This window comes from Echeneis naucrates, chromosome 6 (genome assembly GCF_900963305.1).
Source record: "Echeneis naucrates chromosome 6, fEcheNa1.1, whole genome shotgun sequence".
NCBI lineage: Eukaryota > Metazoa > Chordata > Actinopteri > Carangiformes > Echeneidae > Echeneis > Echeneis naucrates.
Window position 1 is genome coordinate 15725680 of NC_042516.1, and position 18863 is coordinate 15744542.

General features: G+C 42.1%; 1 protein-coding gene across 1 annotated transcript; it reads left to right on the plus strand.

Moving 5' to 3' along the window:
* Nucleotides 1–358: 358 nt before the first annotated feature.
* On the plus strand, nt 359–18514 carry ttyh1 (tweety family member 1). The gene is made up of 16 exons (XM_029504993.1): nt 359–398; nt 997–1140; nt 4397–4562; nt 5783–6012; nt 8083–8194; nt 8800–9137; nt 11622–11717; nt 11827–11899; nt 13434–13509; nt 13721–13776; nt 14072–14164; nt 14263–14355; nt 14465–14604; nt 15484–15651; nt 17190–17268; nt 17991–18514. Exons 3-16 carry the CDS (start codon nt 4428–4430, stop codon nt 18072–18074), a joined length of 1773 nt encoding a protein of 590 aa, XP_029360853.1. The 5' UTR covers nt 359–398; nt 997–1140; nt 4397–4427; the 3' UTR covers nt 18075–18514.
* The last annotated feature ends 349 nt before the right edge of the window (nt 18515–18863 follow it).

The window sequence follows — 18863 nt, forward strand, 5'->3', positions numbered from 1 at the left end:
TGAGGCAGCATCTCCATCACTACACCCTCATCACTTGTCATGTTGTTGCAAGTTCTCTGCCTCCTTGTCGCTGAAGCTGTGTTGATGCTGTTCTGCAGCCTCCACTGAAAACTGGTTTTGCCTACAAATCCATTGCATGCCCCCCCCATTCATTGTTCACTCCATCTCTCTCCCTCCCTCCTCTCTTTCTCTCAGCATCACTCCCTGGGAACCTACTTTTTTTTGCCATCTGTATTTCATGTTTTTCCCCGTCTCCCCCCTCCTCATATTCATCTATCTCGGCTTATTCATCTGTCTTAGTCCAAATTTATGTGCATCTCCACTTCACATTAGCTCTCCACACATCACAGCCTAACGGTGCTGCCACAGGCAGGAGTTCACCACTTTGCTTCCAACATGTGAGTGGATTTTTAAAAATCTCTTTTCAGCATCATTTAGTGCATACAGTTGCCTGGCAGTTATGTCTTTTTACTGTTTCTCTCAGTAATCTGGTCAGGACTCAGTCTGGTAGTCTGCACAGAGATTGGTCAGGTTGATGGGAGTGTGTATGGATGTTGGTGGGGGTCGTTGTTAGGAGTGTGCCTCTGGTATCTCAGTACGAAGTGAGAGAGGGGTTAGACCTCACTAATCCTTGTTAACAGATTAATTATCTTTGGGCAATACTGTGTCGCTGCTGTGTTATGAAGTCGCTTGGGCGTTAAGCTACGAAGGGCTACAATGCAACGATAAAGAGTCCCTTCGGGGTGTCTCCTCAATCTTAATCCCTCTCTCTGTCTTTCTCTCTCTCGTGCTCTCTCTTTCACTCACTCACTCTCGCTGAGAACTCCTCTCTCATCCATCAACCCAAGCACCTCTCTACTGTCACCAGACAACCATACAATTATTGGCATTTTCATATTTCAGTAATTGCAAGAATTATTGGCTTATTTTTTTTCTACCCTTCTCTTTTTTTCCTCCTTTTTTTTTTTTGTTCTATTTTTTTGGTGTGTCTCGAAGCCATTTTTTCAGGATGATGTTTTTTCATGAGCATCAAGCACTAATTGCTGGCAGTATACCTCTTTGAGTGGGTAAATATTTCACGGACACCGGCAAAGAGAAGAGACAGAAGGAGAGCGAAACCTCCCAACACAACCGACAAAGGTAAGAGGCTGATCTCTCCCCCTCTCTCTCTCTTCTTGATTATGGCTCAGTTGCTGATGGTTTGCAAAGGTTGATCATTGCAGGAGCAAATACAGTGTAATGGCCAGCCATAGTTTCGTGCTAATTTGAACGTGTGCTTCTTTGCATGTATGTTTGATGAATGCTCATGAAATTCTCAACCATACGACCAAACTGGGTTCATTTTTATCTTCAGCCATTACACCTAGTGGGTGAATCTTCTCCTGAGGACATTTTCAGAATAAGAAATTAGGATGATGGATGACAATTTAACCGCATGCTTAAAATTTTTTTTTAATCACACCAATTAAATCCTATCTTTTTTTTCTCAGAAATAATTTGAATCAAATTCTTCTCTCTTGTAAAGGATTTTCAGTTTGGTCGGTAGTGTGGAAACATTTTGTCAACATCAACTTGTCGTGTTAGTCTCCTGCACACATCAAAGCACTGATTTGCTGTGACTTACTGACTATGAGCTGCACTCACTTACCTTCGGTCAGCTGCACTCACTTGAAGGTTCATTGTTAAAGCTGAACATTCATTCTGAATGTGAACTGAAAATGTATGATTTTATTTTTTTTATTTTCCTGTATCCATAGCAGACAAAGGTAACTTGTAACCCTTCACAAAGATGGATATAAATTTCTCATGGTTGATGTAGGGTGTAAAGCCTTCTCATAAATTACAGTCATTAAGGTTGTTAAGAGACTGTTACATAACCACTCAGAGTATAATGTGAATCATAACAGATTTTATGAGGCAAATTGGAAATTTGCATCATTTCAGCAGCAAAAGAATTGCATTAATTATATCTTCTGATTCAGGGATTTGTGTTCTCATTACAAACATGAAGGTGGAGATGATGTTGCTGTGCTAAAGTGGATCCTAAATTCAGCTGACAGAAATGTTCCAGCCTCATTAGCGGCCTCATAAAATGGCCCTTTTCTTTACATTCAGACATCATGTAGTCTCATACAATGGAACTGATTTTCAATCTTGGTGTCATCAGGGCTCAGTGCCAACAAACCACAACTGAATATTCTCAGTTTTTTCTTAAGTGCTCCTAATTGGGTGACGTTCTGTTTTTAATTGCCATTTTTCTCCTTGACACATTTTTCTTTTTCTCCACTGACTGAGCTCAAATTCAGTCAGTATTTATTTGCCTTCAGTTGTCCAATGGTAACATGCATGATAACACACTGACAGGAGACATCATGTCAATTTCTTTCTATCTGTGACAACTGCTGAGTAGCTACTGTTCCAGGACTGTGGACCCCCTCCATCGATTCCATCACCAGCTCATTAGGTTGTTTCTTTAACTTTCAGGTCTGTAACACAATCCTACCTGAACCCTGACCTCATGTCTGGCATTACTTTGTGCTTCCTCAGCCACACTTCTTGAGTTAATTTGTATTATACTGTAAGTGATATTACTTCAAGACGTACAGCCTGCTGCCAGACTGCATCTTCATATTTCTTCACCTTTAATTGTTTGATAATAGCTGTGAGATGAGGCATTCTGTTTATGTCACCTCTTATTTGCCTTAGTGAAAATCATTATGAGCGCTGTGCTATCATCCATCAAAGGAAATGCTTTTCTATCTTGGCCCACTTTATTGGTGGTAACCACAATGGATAGAGTGCTTCCTCGGTGTGGTGTTATTCCTTAAGTCTATTATGCCTCTCAAGAACCTTTTACCCTCTGCATAGTGTGATAAATGCATCTCACAGACCTGCCTTTGCACTAGCTATAATGCAGCTAATCTAATAAATTACCGAAACAATGCATAAAATATAGCAGCAGAGTAAAGTAACCAGTCTGTTTACACTGCTGATGTGTGGTGGAGAGATGTAGCTCTCACAGTGTGTGGACCATTATGTTCAGAACAATTTTAATAAAGGAAATTGCATGTTGGCAATGATTCGATTTGTGACAGTTGGGCTGCTGGAACCATTAAGGTGAACAGGCTTACTGTAATGGGCTTAGAGCAGATCTGTCTGGCCTGTAGGCAAACTGTAGGCAAACTTGTTCTGGACCGAAAATTATGTTACACTGAATTGGTGAAATGGTGAAAATTCAAAAATGTTGCTATCCGCTCACCACCGGACAAAATGATGTGCAGTGGATTGTTAAGCTGAATGAATAGGGACATTGAAAACGCTGACTGGTGTTGAATATTGTGCTGAATGAAAGTTGAGCTGAATAAATAACAGCTGCATTAAAAAGATAATAAAATCCTGCACAAGCCTTTCTCTGACATTATGGGAGCTTGTTAGACGTGAATGCAGAATGGTATCTGTCTATAATATCAGCATTGAGCTGAGCTCTATAACCTTTTATGTTTGAGAATCAGTGCTGTTGCACTTTGGTTCCTTGAGCTGTCTTAAAACAGGCCTTTCTTCAGCAGTAAAGCTCTGATGGTCTCTTAATCTGTGGAGCCAGTATCAGAATCCTACCAAGCTCTGTCTTGCCCTCTGTTGCCCCTCTGTCCTGTCATTGTAATGAGGATTCCACTGTGTGTTTTGGATAACCGGATTTGCCTTTTGTATTTACCCTACTTTCTCTCCCTTGGGTGGGTTTAAGTAAGACTAAACAGTGGTTGGTGAAGGAGTCAAATATAGCCTTTTCCACCTAATGGTCTTCATATTCCTTTATATAAGAGAGGAACACCGCTTCAAAGAGCCCCCATATATCCCATATATAGTCCAAGGAGCTTTAACAGTGTATATTCCATTCAGGTTGAATGTAATGTACAGAAAATGTAATTTGTTCAACAGAACAAATCGGAAATTGACCTGTGGACTTTAAATCGCTTTAAAATCATTACATGTATATGTCCCCACAAATGTAACGTAAAAGTTCATCCAGTACAGTCCAGTGTTGTTCTCTATGTTAACCTTTTTGTAAATATTGTCAGGAAGTAGCAAATATCTGCCCTTTTGATGAAATATAATAGGTCAAGCACAAAACCTTTGGCCACACTCTGGCCTGCACTCTGAGTGAGATGCATCTGATTTATACTTTTGAGAGTTAGTCTCAAGTTGCTATGGCTGAAATTTTAACCTTTGCTTTGCTCAGATGATCACTCGTCATAACTTATACCATGATGGTGGGGAGCCACAGAAGCTCTGTTTCAGCTTGGCCATGAGCTAAGGATGATCTCCCCTCCTTACTCTCTTTCCTCTGCCCTTACTTCACATCCTTGTTAATCTGACCCCTCTCTCCTTCCTCCCACAGGAGGGGAGGAGTGGACCAGTGACAGTAGAAAATGGCTGCCATGACAACGGTGCCCAGCTATATCCCTTCCCTGTGGGTAAGAGTGTGTCACGCCCTCCCTCGGCTGGACCTCACCATGCAGATGAGGGACAACATCTTTGTCCCTGACAGCTGGGAGTATCAGCAGGTAAAGGACACCTGCCATGACTGCTCATACCACACTGTACTACAGCTTTCCAGTCTCAGGTGCCACATTGCATAATACGCATTACACCGTGTTCCTTCATTTGTAATTATAACTTGTCACTCTGCAAATCTTTTAATTTGGCAGCAATTGCAGAGCCATGACGAGGGAATACAGATGTCTTTAAAACACATTTTCTTTTCAACATCTTGACATAATTATTGGGAGAAAGATGGCACGAGACATCTTCAAGAACCCCCGAGCTCACATGTAGTCTTGTTCATTTTTCTATTTCACTTGATGATTTAATGCAGCCTTTGCATCGCTGCCTCTGTGCCTGCAAATTTGAGTTATTTTACAAAATGACTAATGTGTGCACAAGATTCATGATGGTTGTCTGTCTGGTTTTGAACTTTACCGTTTCTGCAGCAAAATGCAAAGCTTCCTCCTGCTCATCCTGCAGCCTCTCATATAAACACACCAGCTAACCATGTCTCACAGTGCGTGTTTGTGACTTCTCTGCAGTACAAAGAGGGGGGAACACAAATTATCCTGCAGACTAGAAAGACAAAAGAGACTCAAAGTGCTCAGAGAGCGAGAACAAGAGAGGGAGTGAGTAATGTGAGGAGGCTGCCGAACAGAAGATGAACAGAGAGAAAGATGGAAAGAGAGAGAGATGGCAAAGCGAGTGGGAGTAGGAGTGAGAGAGAGTGGCAGTGAATGTATTTAAGTAGGTCACAGATTATTAATAGCGATTCAGTGCTGTGGATAGAAGGAAAGAGAGGGGAGAGTGGGGAAGAGAGAGCGAGTGGGAGCTTGTGAAAATGTGGGAAAGAGGGATGGGTGGAAAGCAGTGATGGAGAGGGGTTTCAGAAAACAGGAGGTGAGATGGAGGGAAGGTGGAGGAATGGGGAGTGACAGACGGCCAGATGGATGCAGGATAATACTGTAGATATGTGTTGGAGTGAAATGCATTCTAGTAATGTTGACTTCATAACATGAAGCCTGATCAGAAGAGGAGTCTGATATGGCTTAGTGACATGAATATACCTTTTTCATCACCATCTCCTGCTGCTGGGGGTGGGGACAATATGATCAGCTGTGGAATTATTTTGTATTTTCCCCTCTCAAATTGCTCTTCTCCACTTGTAAAAACAGAATTAAAGTGGCATTTTTAAGACACACTGACTGATTCCTTCCTCTCCTCCTCTGTCATTTTTCAGACTCTGCTGGTTTTGTCCAGTTTATCAGCAATCGCTCTCGTTATCTCTCTGTTGGTGGTTCTTTCCTTCCTCATACACTACTGCTGCTGCCACCGTGGCGACCGGAGTGAGGGATCGGAGGAGGAGGAGGAGGACGAAGATGGCAGCACAGGTCACGGTTACAGCGGGAAGAAGGGGAGGGGCATCTGCTGTGTCACATGGGTGGCGGTGGCGGCTGTCAGTCTGTGCTGGTGAGGAGGAGGATTCAGACGTTATTATCAACAGAGTTCTTATATTTTATAAGAACGTGTACAAGTCGCCTTTTAACAGTAATGGGCGAAGTATTTGGAATCAGTAAAACAAAACAAAAAGATACAGCAGCCCCAGCCAAACATTATTAGCTGTGGATGAATTTAAAAACGTACATTAAGTATCCTTTTCAGACATTTCCATTTAAAGTACATTAAATGTTGTGCTCTCTCCTCCACCGGAATCGCTACATTTCAGATTATGATTTCACAAAAAAAACACGTGATCACTTTAGAAAATAAAATAAATACAGAATCAGTGTTTCCTAATTATTTGGGCAGATTAGTTGTGGCCCCTTGTTATATTTTATTTCACAATAAATAGAGATTACAGCTAAATCCAGAAAACACACTAATGCATTAAATTAACAATCTAAAGTCACACAATGTTTTGGTCCCTGAGATATTTCAATTGCTACATTCACTAAAATTTGAATGCAGGATTGGTACTTACATTTACATTGTTGTTTTTCAACAGTGATTTTGGCACTGTGTTCATTATCAACACTGACTTGTCAGTACATATAAAACATTTTACTGATGAAACTACACAGTTAGATAGCGCAGTGGTTCCCAAAGGGAGGGTGGAGCCCCCTCCAAAGGGCCAGAAAATAAATCTTGGGGTTGTAAAAAAAACTCAACAAGAAAGCAGAAGAGCATATTCCCCATGTGTACAAAATGCAACTCGAGTAAATGTACTGAGTTACTTTTACACTTCTGCTTTTTAGGTGCAACAACAACAACAAAGCTGTGAATCACAAGCTGTCGGCATCTACATCATCATGTGCTTTTTAGTTGTGTGTCACCAATGTTATTACTGACAAAAGGGGGCCTGGGTGGCAGCTGATGGTCATATTATGCTGCTGTTTACCAGTCGCAGATGAATGTGGATTGCCAACATTCCCCATCAGTTTGTTTTTGTTTGTGTGTGTAAGAATGGTTTTAGCTCACCCACCTACAGTATGTTAAGACTCTGAGGACCAAGCAGTCACATAACGTACATCACATAACGTACATCACATAACGTACATCACATAACGTACATCACATAACGATGCTGCTTGAAACCTCTCTAACACATTCCCAAATAGCAGGAGCAGGAGCAGGAGCAGCTAAGGAGCCGTTCAGACCTGTTAGATCGAAAGCTACAGGCCCAGCTGTCTGCTGAAATACAATTGCAATGCAATTTAATGCTTCAGCAGCACTTGTTATACTCCAGTCCATTCCCTTTGAATTTTTATGAACTGCTATATCTCAGTACATCATGTACTGGGGATATGATTTCAGCTGTCATAGTGATGACATCATACACAGCTGTAGGTTTCTGTAGTTCGTGTCTCCCCCTTATGGACTGTAATGTTATATAGCTGTCTCGCTCTGTGATGATGGAAAAAGATGGAAGAAATAAGGATGCAGCTGTTTTCCTTTTGAAAATATCTCATGTGACACTCTTTCCTCCAGATTGTGGTCTTTTGGTCACAAAAATGAAAACAGCGTATGTCATTTTAAAATGCAGCTGCGCTAGACAGCGTTCACATTTGCCAGCTTGAAATGCAAAGCACACGGACGCAGATACACATTCCTCCTTTTCCCCTGCTTTCTAATCTGGGTCACATACTTTGTGGGAGATTGGGCCATACCATTCCTCTTGGGTTTGAAGGGATTTTCATGAACATCTGGCACTAGCTTTAATCTGAATATTTGAATAACAGAGATATGTGTAAACATCTCTCAGTGTTTAACATTTTGAATATTTTCCTTGCTGGAGCGAATCATCTTTAATTCCCCATCATCTGTTTATTCCCACCCCACATGCTCCACTGATGGTATGTTCATCCAGAGCACATATCTCATCCTCACCAGCTCCATCGCTTTGTGTCACTTTCATGTAAAATGTACTTACACACTGAATTAAACATTAAATTTATGCTTCTGCTATCTGTTCCTCTACTCCCCTCACATACATGCCCTCCTACAATGTTTTCATGTTTCTTTTTTTTCCCCCCTCTGCAGCGTTGCCATAGGCATTGGTTTCTATGGCAACAGCGAGGCTAATGATGGGATGTATCAGTTGACCTCGTCTCTTCTCACAGCCAATTATACGCTAACTTCCATCGATCTGCTGGTGAGTGCCAGTGCTCTCCATAAGTAAAATGTCATACAGAATATCCGAGCTGCTAGAGTGTGTGTGTGTGTGTGTGTGTGTGTGTGTGTGTGTGTGTGTGTGTGTGTGTGTGTGTGTGTGTGTGTGTGTGTGTGTGTGTGTGTGTGTGTGTGTGTGTGTGTGTGTGTGTGTGTGTGTGTGTGTGTGGTCTGCAGATGGAGGGAGGAAATCAGATACAAACTTTTGCCGTATTGATTTCCCTCATGTGGTCAGACAGTGGTTGATGTGTCAGACTGTTAAATATCCTCCTTGCTGGACTCTGTGGAGGATCCAGGTTGTGAAAACTGTGGATGAGAAATGGTTATCCAAAAGTGAGATGAAAAGCAACAGCAGCGAGTCAGATTTTATCCTTTAAAACTAGCCAAGAATCAACATTTGTCCATTAATCTTCACCTTGTTTTATTAAGTTTCACTTTTAATTGTTTGATAAACCAAAGACCTGACTGCTCAGCATGTTCAGCTCTCTTTATAACACACCAACTGCAGAAAGCTGACAATGACTCATCTCAAGTTTGTGGTTAACATTCCATGTATCTCTATCACACTCCTCTGCCCTCTCTCTCAAGATTTCAGACACAATCGCAGGGTTGCAGCTGTCCGTCTCTGGCCCGCTGACCACAATGGAGGAGCTCTTTACTGGCAGTAAACCCTTCCTGGTGTCCACAAGGAACTGCCGGCGGTTATCTGAGAATGTGGTCAACCTCCTCTCCTCCATCTCCCTGGCTCGGTCCAGTGTTGATGGAGGGCTGGGCAATGATAGCAGTATCAGTGGGGCATCAATTATACCCCTCACCCCAGTACCCCCCTCTGTGGCTCCTACAGTGGTGCCAAGCAGCAGCCTGATTCCCAGCCCCTTCTCACCAGGCTGGGCAGCCAACACACTCATGGTCAATGAGGACTACAGGTGAGGCTGCAGTCCCGAGGGCTATACACACACGCTAATGTGACCACAGGACTTTGAATGCTTGTCCCATGATATAATACACACAACAGTACACAGCAACACAGATCGTTTCAGCTACCCTTTCACCCCCACCCTTCATTCAACGTGCCAAAAAAGTCACATTTCAAAATAAATTTGAAAATACTAAATGCACCAACATAGAGACAATATTCAATTTTATTTTATTTTATTCAAAGAAAATGGAAACCTTTGTAGTGAGTGTATTTGAAGAATATGGTTTTCAATTATACATTACATCTTAATTTGGTGGTTTTACACACAGCAATTCATCAAGGAATAACCAACATATACATGAATGAAGAGCAATTACTGTAGTCACTTCCGGAGGTTCCAGGAAATTCCTGTCGAAAATATGTGCATTTTAATTAATGTATTAATTTATTTATTTTTAATAAAATTATGTGCATTAATTCATTAACTGTAGGGAGCATTAGCAGTCATAATCAGCTACAGTATCTGGCGGGTAAAGCTTTTTTCTTATTTTGCCAGATCAGTAAATGTTTAACTTGTTTATCTGCTTCCAATTTGAAGTTTATTAGATTCCTCCTCTGGTAATTTTGCAAGACCATGCATTGGCTATTTCCAATAGCATGACGTCATGTTTTTTTTCTAAAAAAACAAAACAAAACTGACTTAACAAAATTTAATCAGGTGTTGCACATGGAAAAACACAATATTCAGCATGAGGAGGTAAAATATGATAATTTATGTCCAATATATTTTACACTTACCCACAATTTCAAAAATCATTACACACAAACTGTTTATCAGTTCCTGCCCTTTGTGTAAAGAGTCTGAGGAAACTTAGCCTCTAATAAATGCTGCATGTTTATTAAGATGTGTCAGTCGAGGATCCAATTCAATGAAAAAGTTTTCTTTTTGGAAAAAATTACAAAACTGTTACATGATGGATCGATGGGATTCTTTTATATTCAACATCAATCAAAAATCCAATAATGTAAACCACACACAGTCATTACAGAATGTGTCAGTGATCAGCTAACTAACCACGTGACTTTTTTAATTTATCATTAAAAAACAAAACAAAACAAATGAAGACAAAGCCACAAGATAGAAACACAGCTTTAATTCCTCCTGACCACAGAATGAAATTACTCTTTTTGCTACTTAATAGATACATATATAGCAATCCCAGATCATCAGTGTTATCAGAGTTGTTTTAATTCTGGATCCTGGGAGGTGAAAAAAAAAAAGTCTTAACCCAAGATCAGATGGATGAGTGTAAGTGGTGAAAGGTTTATGGAGGGAAAACCAGACTTTGGCGCTCTGTTAATGTTGTGGGGACCGATGAGCTGATTAACAACAGGTGGGTCTGTGCCTCCCACAGCAAGCAGCCTTTCTCACCACAGACATAACACCCTCACCCTGAAATTGGAGCAGCTAAACAGCGTCATAGTCATCCCTTTGATTATTCATACCAGAGGTTGTATGACCACAACATGCCAGTGTTTGTCGTGCACAAAGTCTCATGTGTATTTGGCTTGAATAAAACATAATTCACTGTTTCCAATCCTTACCAAGACATCTCTACTTTGGTTAAAGAGAAATTGTAAAATGTCAGAAATAAGACTGCATCTATAAATGATCAATTATCTATACAGCTTATTAGAGTCAGAGTAATGGGTGGGTGGAGCCAGTCCCTGTTAGCATTGGGTGGGTGCGTGGTCCACCTTGGAGCAGTTTGCTGGTCTATCGTCGGGCTGACATACAGAGATGGACAGAGACAAACAACCGACCACGCTCACACTCACAACTACATGCGATTTGGAGTCTCTAATTAAGCTAAACATCTATGTCTTTGTGCTGTGGGAGGAAGCCGGGGAAATTTTATCCAAGACCATTTTTACTGTAAGGCAGCGGTGCATGAAAATAAATCTATCCTCCGCTAAATCAAAACAGAGGCCTATAGTTGCAATCAAATAAAATTACAATCTACGAGTTAACACAGGTTTGCTTTGACCACCTTCGTGGAAACATCGTGAATTGCTACAACTGCAGTGAGTGTTCACTGGAGCAGTGGAAGTGATACCGTGACATAAATGTTACAGTATACGCCTGTCCTGATCTCCAGACAACACCCACAAAATAAGGCCATGCATACAAAATGGCCTGTTATGTAATCTTTCTGTTATTAATAAAAAAAAAAGCATGACATATCTGTTGTGTTTTGATGATAAGATATTGGAAATACAAAAGTTTGAATCATGTTTGGAAAAAAATAAAGAGATGTTAAGACTAATGTCAAGAGAAATGAATAATGAATGAGAAAACTAAAGAGAACAAATTAAGGACATGAAAATACAAACTAAACTTTCCACGACGAAGTGTGACCTCGCACAGGGAACATTTAGTTCATGATTTAATGGCAGTTGCTGTCGGTATGTTTTATTTTTTTTATGATAGGTGGCTCTCGTATGTGCTGCTGCTGCTGCTTGACCTCATAGTGTGTCTGTTCATCCTGCTTGGACTGGCCAAGCAGGCCCGCTGGCTGCTCATCCTGTGAGTACACACACACACACACACACACGCTTGGGACACAAACCATAAAGCACTAGGCTGACAGTCAGGGTGTCCTCCTGGATGAAGAGTTTGTGCTGTTTTCCCACAGAATGACCGTGCTGGCATGGCTGGCTCTGTTCCTGAGCTGGGGCTCCCTGGGCCTGGAGACTGCCACGGTTGTGGTGAGTAGACCCAGTAGTGCTGAGCGGGACCAGGTCTAGAGGGAGGGAGGGAGGCGTAGGAGGTAAATGGGGCTGTCATGGCAGGGATTGGCCGGCTATAGCAGTGGAAAGAGCTTTGGGAGTCCGGCATCTGATGGCAGGCCAAAGTGATGTGTATGTGTTTGTGTGTGATTTCTGTGCCCATTCTGCTAAACTGTGAAAAGACCTGCATCCTAGGAAACACTGCAGTTGTGGCAGAAGACCAAAAAGGCACTAAAATGGGGGCAGAGATTAAAGATTCAATATGCGTGTGCACGGGTGTGCTTGTGAACAAAGTGTGCTTGTGCACTTGAGTGCGTGTTTTTCATGTAAGTGTGTTTGCAAGTGTGTGGGCGTTTGGCTCCGAGATGATAAAAGATGAAGAGTGCTTTCAACAAGAGTGAGGAGGGGCGGGGAAGAGCAGGCAAGTGCATCTCCAGATCAGTCCGCGAGAGAGTGAGCTTAAGTAAGAGACGGAGAGTGAGTGAGAGACTGAGGGGCAGAATAGAAAGTCAGCAGTGCAAAACTTAAGGCTGTTCCTGGACCCCGGTGAGCTTCACACTCAGCATACAGGGAGATGGAAGTGAGCGTAAGCCTGTGAAAGGCAAGTTCTCTAACATGCTGCTGGGCCACATTCAGCTTCGAGTCCAGCCGTGCTTTTAATGGCTGAACACGACAAACATCACCGACAGGCAGCGATCCAGCCACCTTTAGCACAGTGACATTTAGACCACAGAGAACATTGTTCGTCCATTCTTCCTCTGGAGTCTGCTTGTACTGTCTGAGACTCTTTTGCTATGGGGCCTGTGGGTGTATGAAGGGGGTAACAGGGTGGCTGTTTTTCTGCACTGCCGTTTGAGGGTCAGTGTCATGTGGAGCTGGCGGGAGACGTCCCAAGGCCTTATGGGTCCACACAGAGCCGCTCTGTCCGTGGTCAGTGACAGGGAAACAATGGGCCAGCTGTGTGCCGGCCCACTTCATTCTGTCTCAGAGCTTCTCCCTTTGGCCCTCGTGTCTGTGCGTGGCTCTTACTCCCTCTACTGGCAGGGTGACATCGAGCTGAATGTGTTTGGGGGTTTACTATCTCTGAACTAAATGGATCCGCATAAAAAAAAAAAAAAGAGAGATTGTTTTGAGGTTAGCAGAGTTATGGGATGGAGGTTATCAGTGGGGATCCAATGGAAGGTCAGTTGGCGGAACTGAGTGTAGCACAGTTTTATTCAGGACAGTGTATGATGTAGATCAATATTTTCCACTACGTTTGGAGTGGCTGTCAGATACACTACCAGTCAAAAGTTTGGACACACTGTCTCATTCAAATGAATAGGAAAGTGTGTCCAAACTTTTGACCAGTAGTGTATCTGAAGAGGTAAATAGGTCAGTCGGTCAGTGTGTCTACTAACCAACCTTCCCTCTTTGGCCTCATTGGTCCCTCTCTCTCTTTTGCTGTTTTTTTTCATTCTTGCTCTTTCCTCCTGACATCATTTCTCACTCACTCACTTTTCTGCCTTGCCAGGCCCTCAGTGACTTCTGCTCTGACCCAAACACGTTTGTCATCAACTCCACCAACTTTAACACTGGGACCAGCTCAGGTACAGAATGAACCCACCTCTGTCTGTGCAAAATTTCTGGAAGAGTTAGCTGTTTTCAATTTCTGCCATGTACACTATTCACCCCCCCCCCCCCCCCCCCCCCCAACTTTGACTGTGTCAGCAGAACTCCATATAATGCCGGTTAAATGTCCCCACATCTTTTCTATTGTGCACTGATCTGTTGTGCACTGGTGTTTTGTTGGTCATTCAGATGTGTTGGATTATTACCTGACCTGCAGCAGGCGCATGAACAGTCCATTCCAGCAGGTAATGTGACCTCCGTCAGCGACAAATCTCATCATTTCACAGCGCTTGAACTGAGGAAGTTAAAGTTAGTGAGCAGGACTTACAGGTTGTCAGACTTCTTCAAGGGTGGTTAAGGACAGTTTTGTGTTTTGTTTTGTTTTGGTTTATTTTTTTCAGGACAGACACAGCTGTTGCTGTGTGTCCTGTCCCCAAATGATCTGTTCCCCAGAAAAATAGCTATAGTCCCAGCATATTAATGATTTATAATGATAACCCAAAAGAAAAGCTCTTTATTCCACTAACTTGTTGGCTTCAGCTGCTGACCCAGTCGCAGAGGGCACTGTCAAACATTCACACACACCTCTCCAGTCTGGACAGAAATGCTCTCCCACAGTTCCCCAAAGCTGAGGTATGTTGTGAGCCATACCATAAAAACCAAAAATTCACTTTCATGTCAGTGACGTTTTAATTGATCTTCTCACATTCTGTGATTTTGTGACATTGCAGAAATCACTCAGGGAGGTTCAACAGATACTCAATTCCACAGAAGGCAACTTCCATCAGTTAGTGGCGCTACTGAACTGCCGTGGTCTGAATAAGGTAATCTGAGCGTGACATATAGGATAATGTTCATTCACAAAAATAAGAAATGAAAACGCTATTGCTTCATTAACATCCATTTCGTTCTTATTCTGCTCTTTTCTTTTAGGACTATATTGACTCGCTGAAAGGCCTGTGCTATGATGGGATGGAGGGGTTGCTTTACCTCTCCCTCTACTCCTTCCTGTCAGCCCTGGCCTTCACTGCTATTCTCTGCTCTTTGCCCGGTGCATGGAGGAGCTTCCCCAGGTCAGAGGAATGTGAATATGTCTGTGTTCGTGCAGAGGTGTAAGCTCATATTGGATATTTTACTGCAAAAGAGCTGTCTTACTGAAACGGAAATATGTAGAACATTGCAATTTTCATGCTCTCACACTCATTTACACACTATGAATTGCCTATGATGATCATTGCCAAAAGCAGTGAGGAAAAAGACAACCTAGAGGTCTTCAAAAGCAATAAATAAACCTCTTTATTAACAACCAAGTGGTGATAATCACTGCATGGATCATGAGTACATAAAAATCTTGGAACGTCTTGCATATTGTCAGTTCAAATTTAGCCCTGAAATATATCAAAGGAAAACTGGCACTGACAGGTGTCTCAAAGGGCAAACAGCTGTATTTGAGAAAAGCAAAAAATGACCATTGATAGCAGATGGTTTGTTTCTCATTAACTCATCTCCAAATGCACTTTTTTTTTTTTTGCAGACAGTTTAGCATTCAGGTGTTTGGAAGCAGGCGAGCGGATCTGGAGGTGCAGGCTGATGCACAATCAGAGCGCTGTTCAAGTGCCTATAACTAACACTAAAAGTTGGTCATTTATGATTGCGGCTCCTGCTGGCAGTTAGATATTTTCTATGGTCACTTTGAATGGAAAATAAAATATAGATTGCATCAATAGCAATTCTTTTTTTTTTATGCACCAGCGAATAATGGCTTTAGTGACCAGGAAAATAAATAGAGCTGTCTTGTAGGATGTCTACATTTTTATTTTTAATTTTTTTAAGATCCATGTTTATGTAATATGTAACTGTGACAAAGAGCAGCGCTTGGTATGAAGACAGAGTGACGCGCATCATTCCTCGGCTCACATCTCATTTTTTCTCTTTTTCATGGACAATGACAGTGAATCAGAGGAGTATGAAGACTCGGACAGCGAGAGTGAGGACCCCTTCACCTCCCATCAGGCACGTAGACAGACGGCCTCGGGGTCTCAGCGAGGGGCCATGGCCCCCTTCTATAATTACCCAGGGGCAGGGTGGACACCCCCCTTTTCTAGCGCGCCGCCCCTCCCGTGAGTAACACAGACACACAGACACACGGACAGACAGACAGAACATTCCAGATGTTGCATAGAGGAGGAACACGGCACTTTAAACATGAAGCTAAAGACTTCTGATTTTTCTAATCTGTATCAATGGACAATATTTGCACTGATGCCCCCCCCTTGCCCAAAGTCCAGTATGGAGTAGAACAACAAAAAGTACATTTACACAACACTTAGAGACTTACTGAGATATTTATATGCCAGCACATAGTCTCTCTGGGGAAGAACTTTAGCTAGAAATTCAGTTTTCTCTCAAAACCGTTTCTTGTATTGATGACAGACATAACTGATGTTGGACATAATGTACCATCAGTACAAGAGATTGGTGCAAGTGCAGTGTAGTCAGCCAGGTTTACACACTTTTGTCCATGTAGGTTATACATTCATGTATAATCCCAGTAGGATTAGTCCAAATCCACAGAGCTGCCAGGTTAAACACATGCATTGCAGACAGACACACAGACAGGTCAATATGGACTACAGTGTAGGCAGAGAAACAGACACAACTCCAGAGGTCTGTCTGTCTGTCTGTGTGTCTGTCTATTCGTCTGTCGAGTGTTTCAGGACAGACGATGTAGGCCGCTCGGCCATTTCACAGATCTTATCTCAAATGGCGTCCTGTCTCCTAAACGGCAGTAGACTACTTCTACTGTGTTGGAGAGAGGGTGTCATTGATGAAGCCGCGCTCGTAAAAACTCCTGCGATGTGAGGCTCAGGTTGACTATAGGTAACCCCCGTCCCAGTCCCCCCGCCCCGTAGCCCCACTCCCTGCATCACTCTCATGTGTCTCCTCACTGTGGCTTTTCTCTCCATCATTTTTGCTGCTTCCTCTTTGGTTCTCCTTCTTTCTCACTTTCAATTTTCTCATCGTATTATTATTTATCCTTTTTTCCCTTATTCAAGTCTCCGAGCGTAGTTAGTGCTATCAAATAATGGCCCATTGAACTTGTGAGTTCAAAGCCACCTGACCATATTGACTCTCCCATACTCTAATTTTAGCACACAAAGACAACAATACTGACAGAACTATCAAGGCTCAGACTTCATCTGAACAGTAACGACAGTCCACTCCTTTTAAATGGAATCTGCTCAGGACTGCTCTAAAAGCTTTCTGGGGTTTATCATGCAAATTAAGAGACTCATTAGGTAAACGACATTGCAGATGAAATGGGACTGGTGGGTCACACCCAGCCCTGAATGCATGTAACTGCAGATTATTGTGTAAATCCTGCTGTGCATCATCAGTCAGGAGTGGACTGTACGTCTGCTGCCGGCGCTTCAGCAACAGTACTAATACTGACCGGATATACTGAGTGCTGTGTTCTTACACACTATATTTCTAACCACGATCTCCTTCTTTCCTGTTACCTGTCCTTGGCCCCCGCGGTCCCCGCCCCCCCTCTTGTCTTTCTCAATGTGTCTCACCCTGGTTTCCCTCTCTTCTTCATCCTCCATTCCTTCTCCTCCTCTCTCTTCTGTCCTTGTCTCTTTCTATCTCTATACAGGACTCCAAACGTTTCCTCCAATGGCAACCCTGGCTATGAGAGCCTACCCTTGACTGACAGGCAGTCCCCACCCCCCTCTGTGAGTTCCTCTGTACTTGTGACACCATTGCAATCTGTGCCATTTCGTCATTGCTCTTAGTGCACACGCTCGCTTCAATAATAGCAAATGCACTGACGTGGAGGCGAGGCTCCAACCTCACAAGACCCTGTGGGCTGGCGTTTTCTTTTATTTTTGTCACACATCTAAATGTGCAAAAATACAAATTTGCATGTTTTACTTGTTTTATCATCACTATCTGCTCTTTTCAAAAAAACAAAAAGAAAAAGAGTTTCGGTGTACATTTATTTTTCTGAACTCAAAGGTCTACTTACACCCTTTTTTGTTGTTGTTGTTGAATCTGATGGTCTTCCACAGTAGATGGAGTGTGGAGTTCCCATCCCTCCCACTATTACTGACAGCCTTTTTTTCACACATCACACCTGAATCAACTTTTCGTCTTGTGACATAGCTTTATCCATGACAGCTAGGCAAATTCCAAATTCTGAGGAAGACTGTGAGATGTAGCAAATACAAAGAAGAAGGGTTAATGAGTAGATCATTTAAAATGAAGTACCTCTACTTCTCCATCTCCTGTTTGAAAATTAAAAAAATCTAGATATGTATATCAATGCATGTTATAACATACTGAGAAACCTTTGAGTTGATGCTTATAACTCTGCTGAATTACACATTCTTCTTTTCTTTGTTTTTGTGTCAAAACATCTTTGGACCATCTTCCATCATGTTTTCTGGACGTACAGTACTCTCCCAGCATGCTGACTGGTTATGGGGGAGGTCAATCACACCCCAACCCTGCCCATTCGAGGAACCTGTATTCACGTTAATTTCTTTTTTTTTTTTGTTTTTGTTAGGAAATGTATAGAAAAAAAAGTTTAGTTTTCATATGACTGGACACTTTACTGAAATGAAAAAGAACTAATCTAAATAAAATGAATGCTAAATGTGAATTCAAAGTACGTAACGTCAGTACCACTGAATATTATAACTATAATGAGAAGCACTTCCACAGGTCTGAATGGACTGCTGAAATAACAGTGATAATACTGGTAGGGATGGTCAAGTCCACTTGGTTTCAATTCGTTCCCCTTGTCTGTCCAAACTCTGTGTAAACTGTGAACAGTGGCGAGGCAAGTCAGAATGGTATTGACGTTACTACGTTGTAGTTTTATATTCTTAAATGTATCGGTACCACCAATTTATTTTCATGTTTTTATATAAATATTGTTGTAGAAAAACACTGGCACGTAGCAACAAGACACATTTTTTTCTGTGAATGGTTATGGAGTTTCCTCTCATGGTCTAATTTTTTTTTTATTACTTTTTATAGGTGGCAATTCTGTATTTTCCTTGTATTACCTAATGGTATTCTGTATATCTCACTGTCTATATCTAAATAATCATGAACCTTTGCTCTTAAAAAAAAAAAATAAATAAAATACTTGAGGGCTACCAAGAGCCTGATTGAATGGAGAACTAAATCTCCCACTCAAGTCTACAGAGTGGACAGCTACAAATCCCGTGCAATGACAGCAGGTACATAGCAATATGATTCTTGCTACTGGTGCTGCAGTAGCCCTACCGTAACTAGCAATAATAACTATGTATAGCATTGG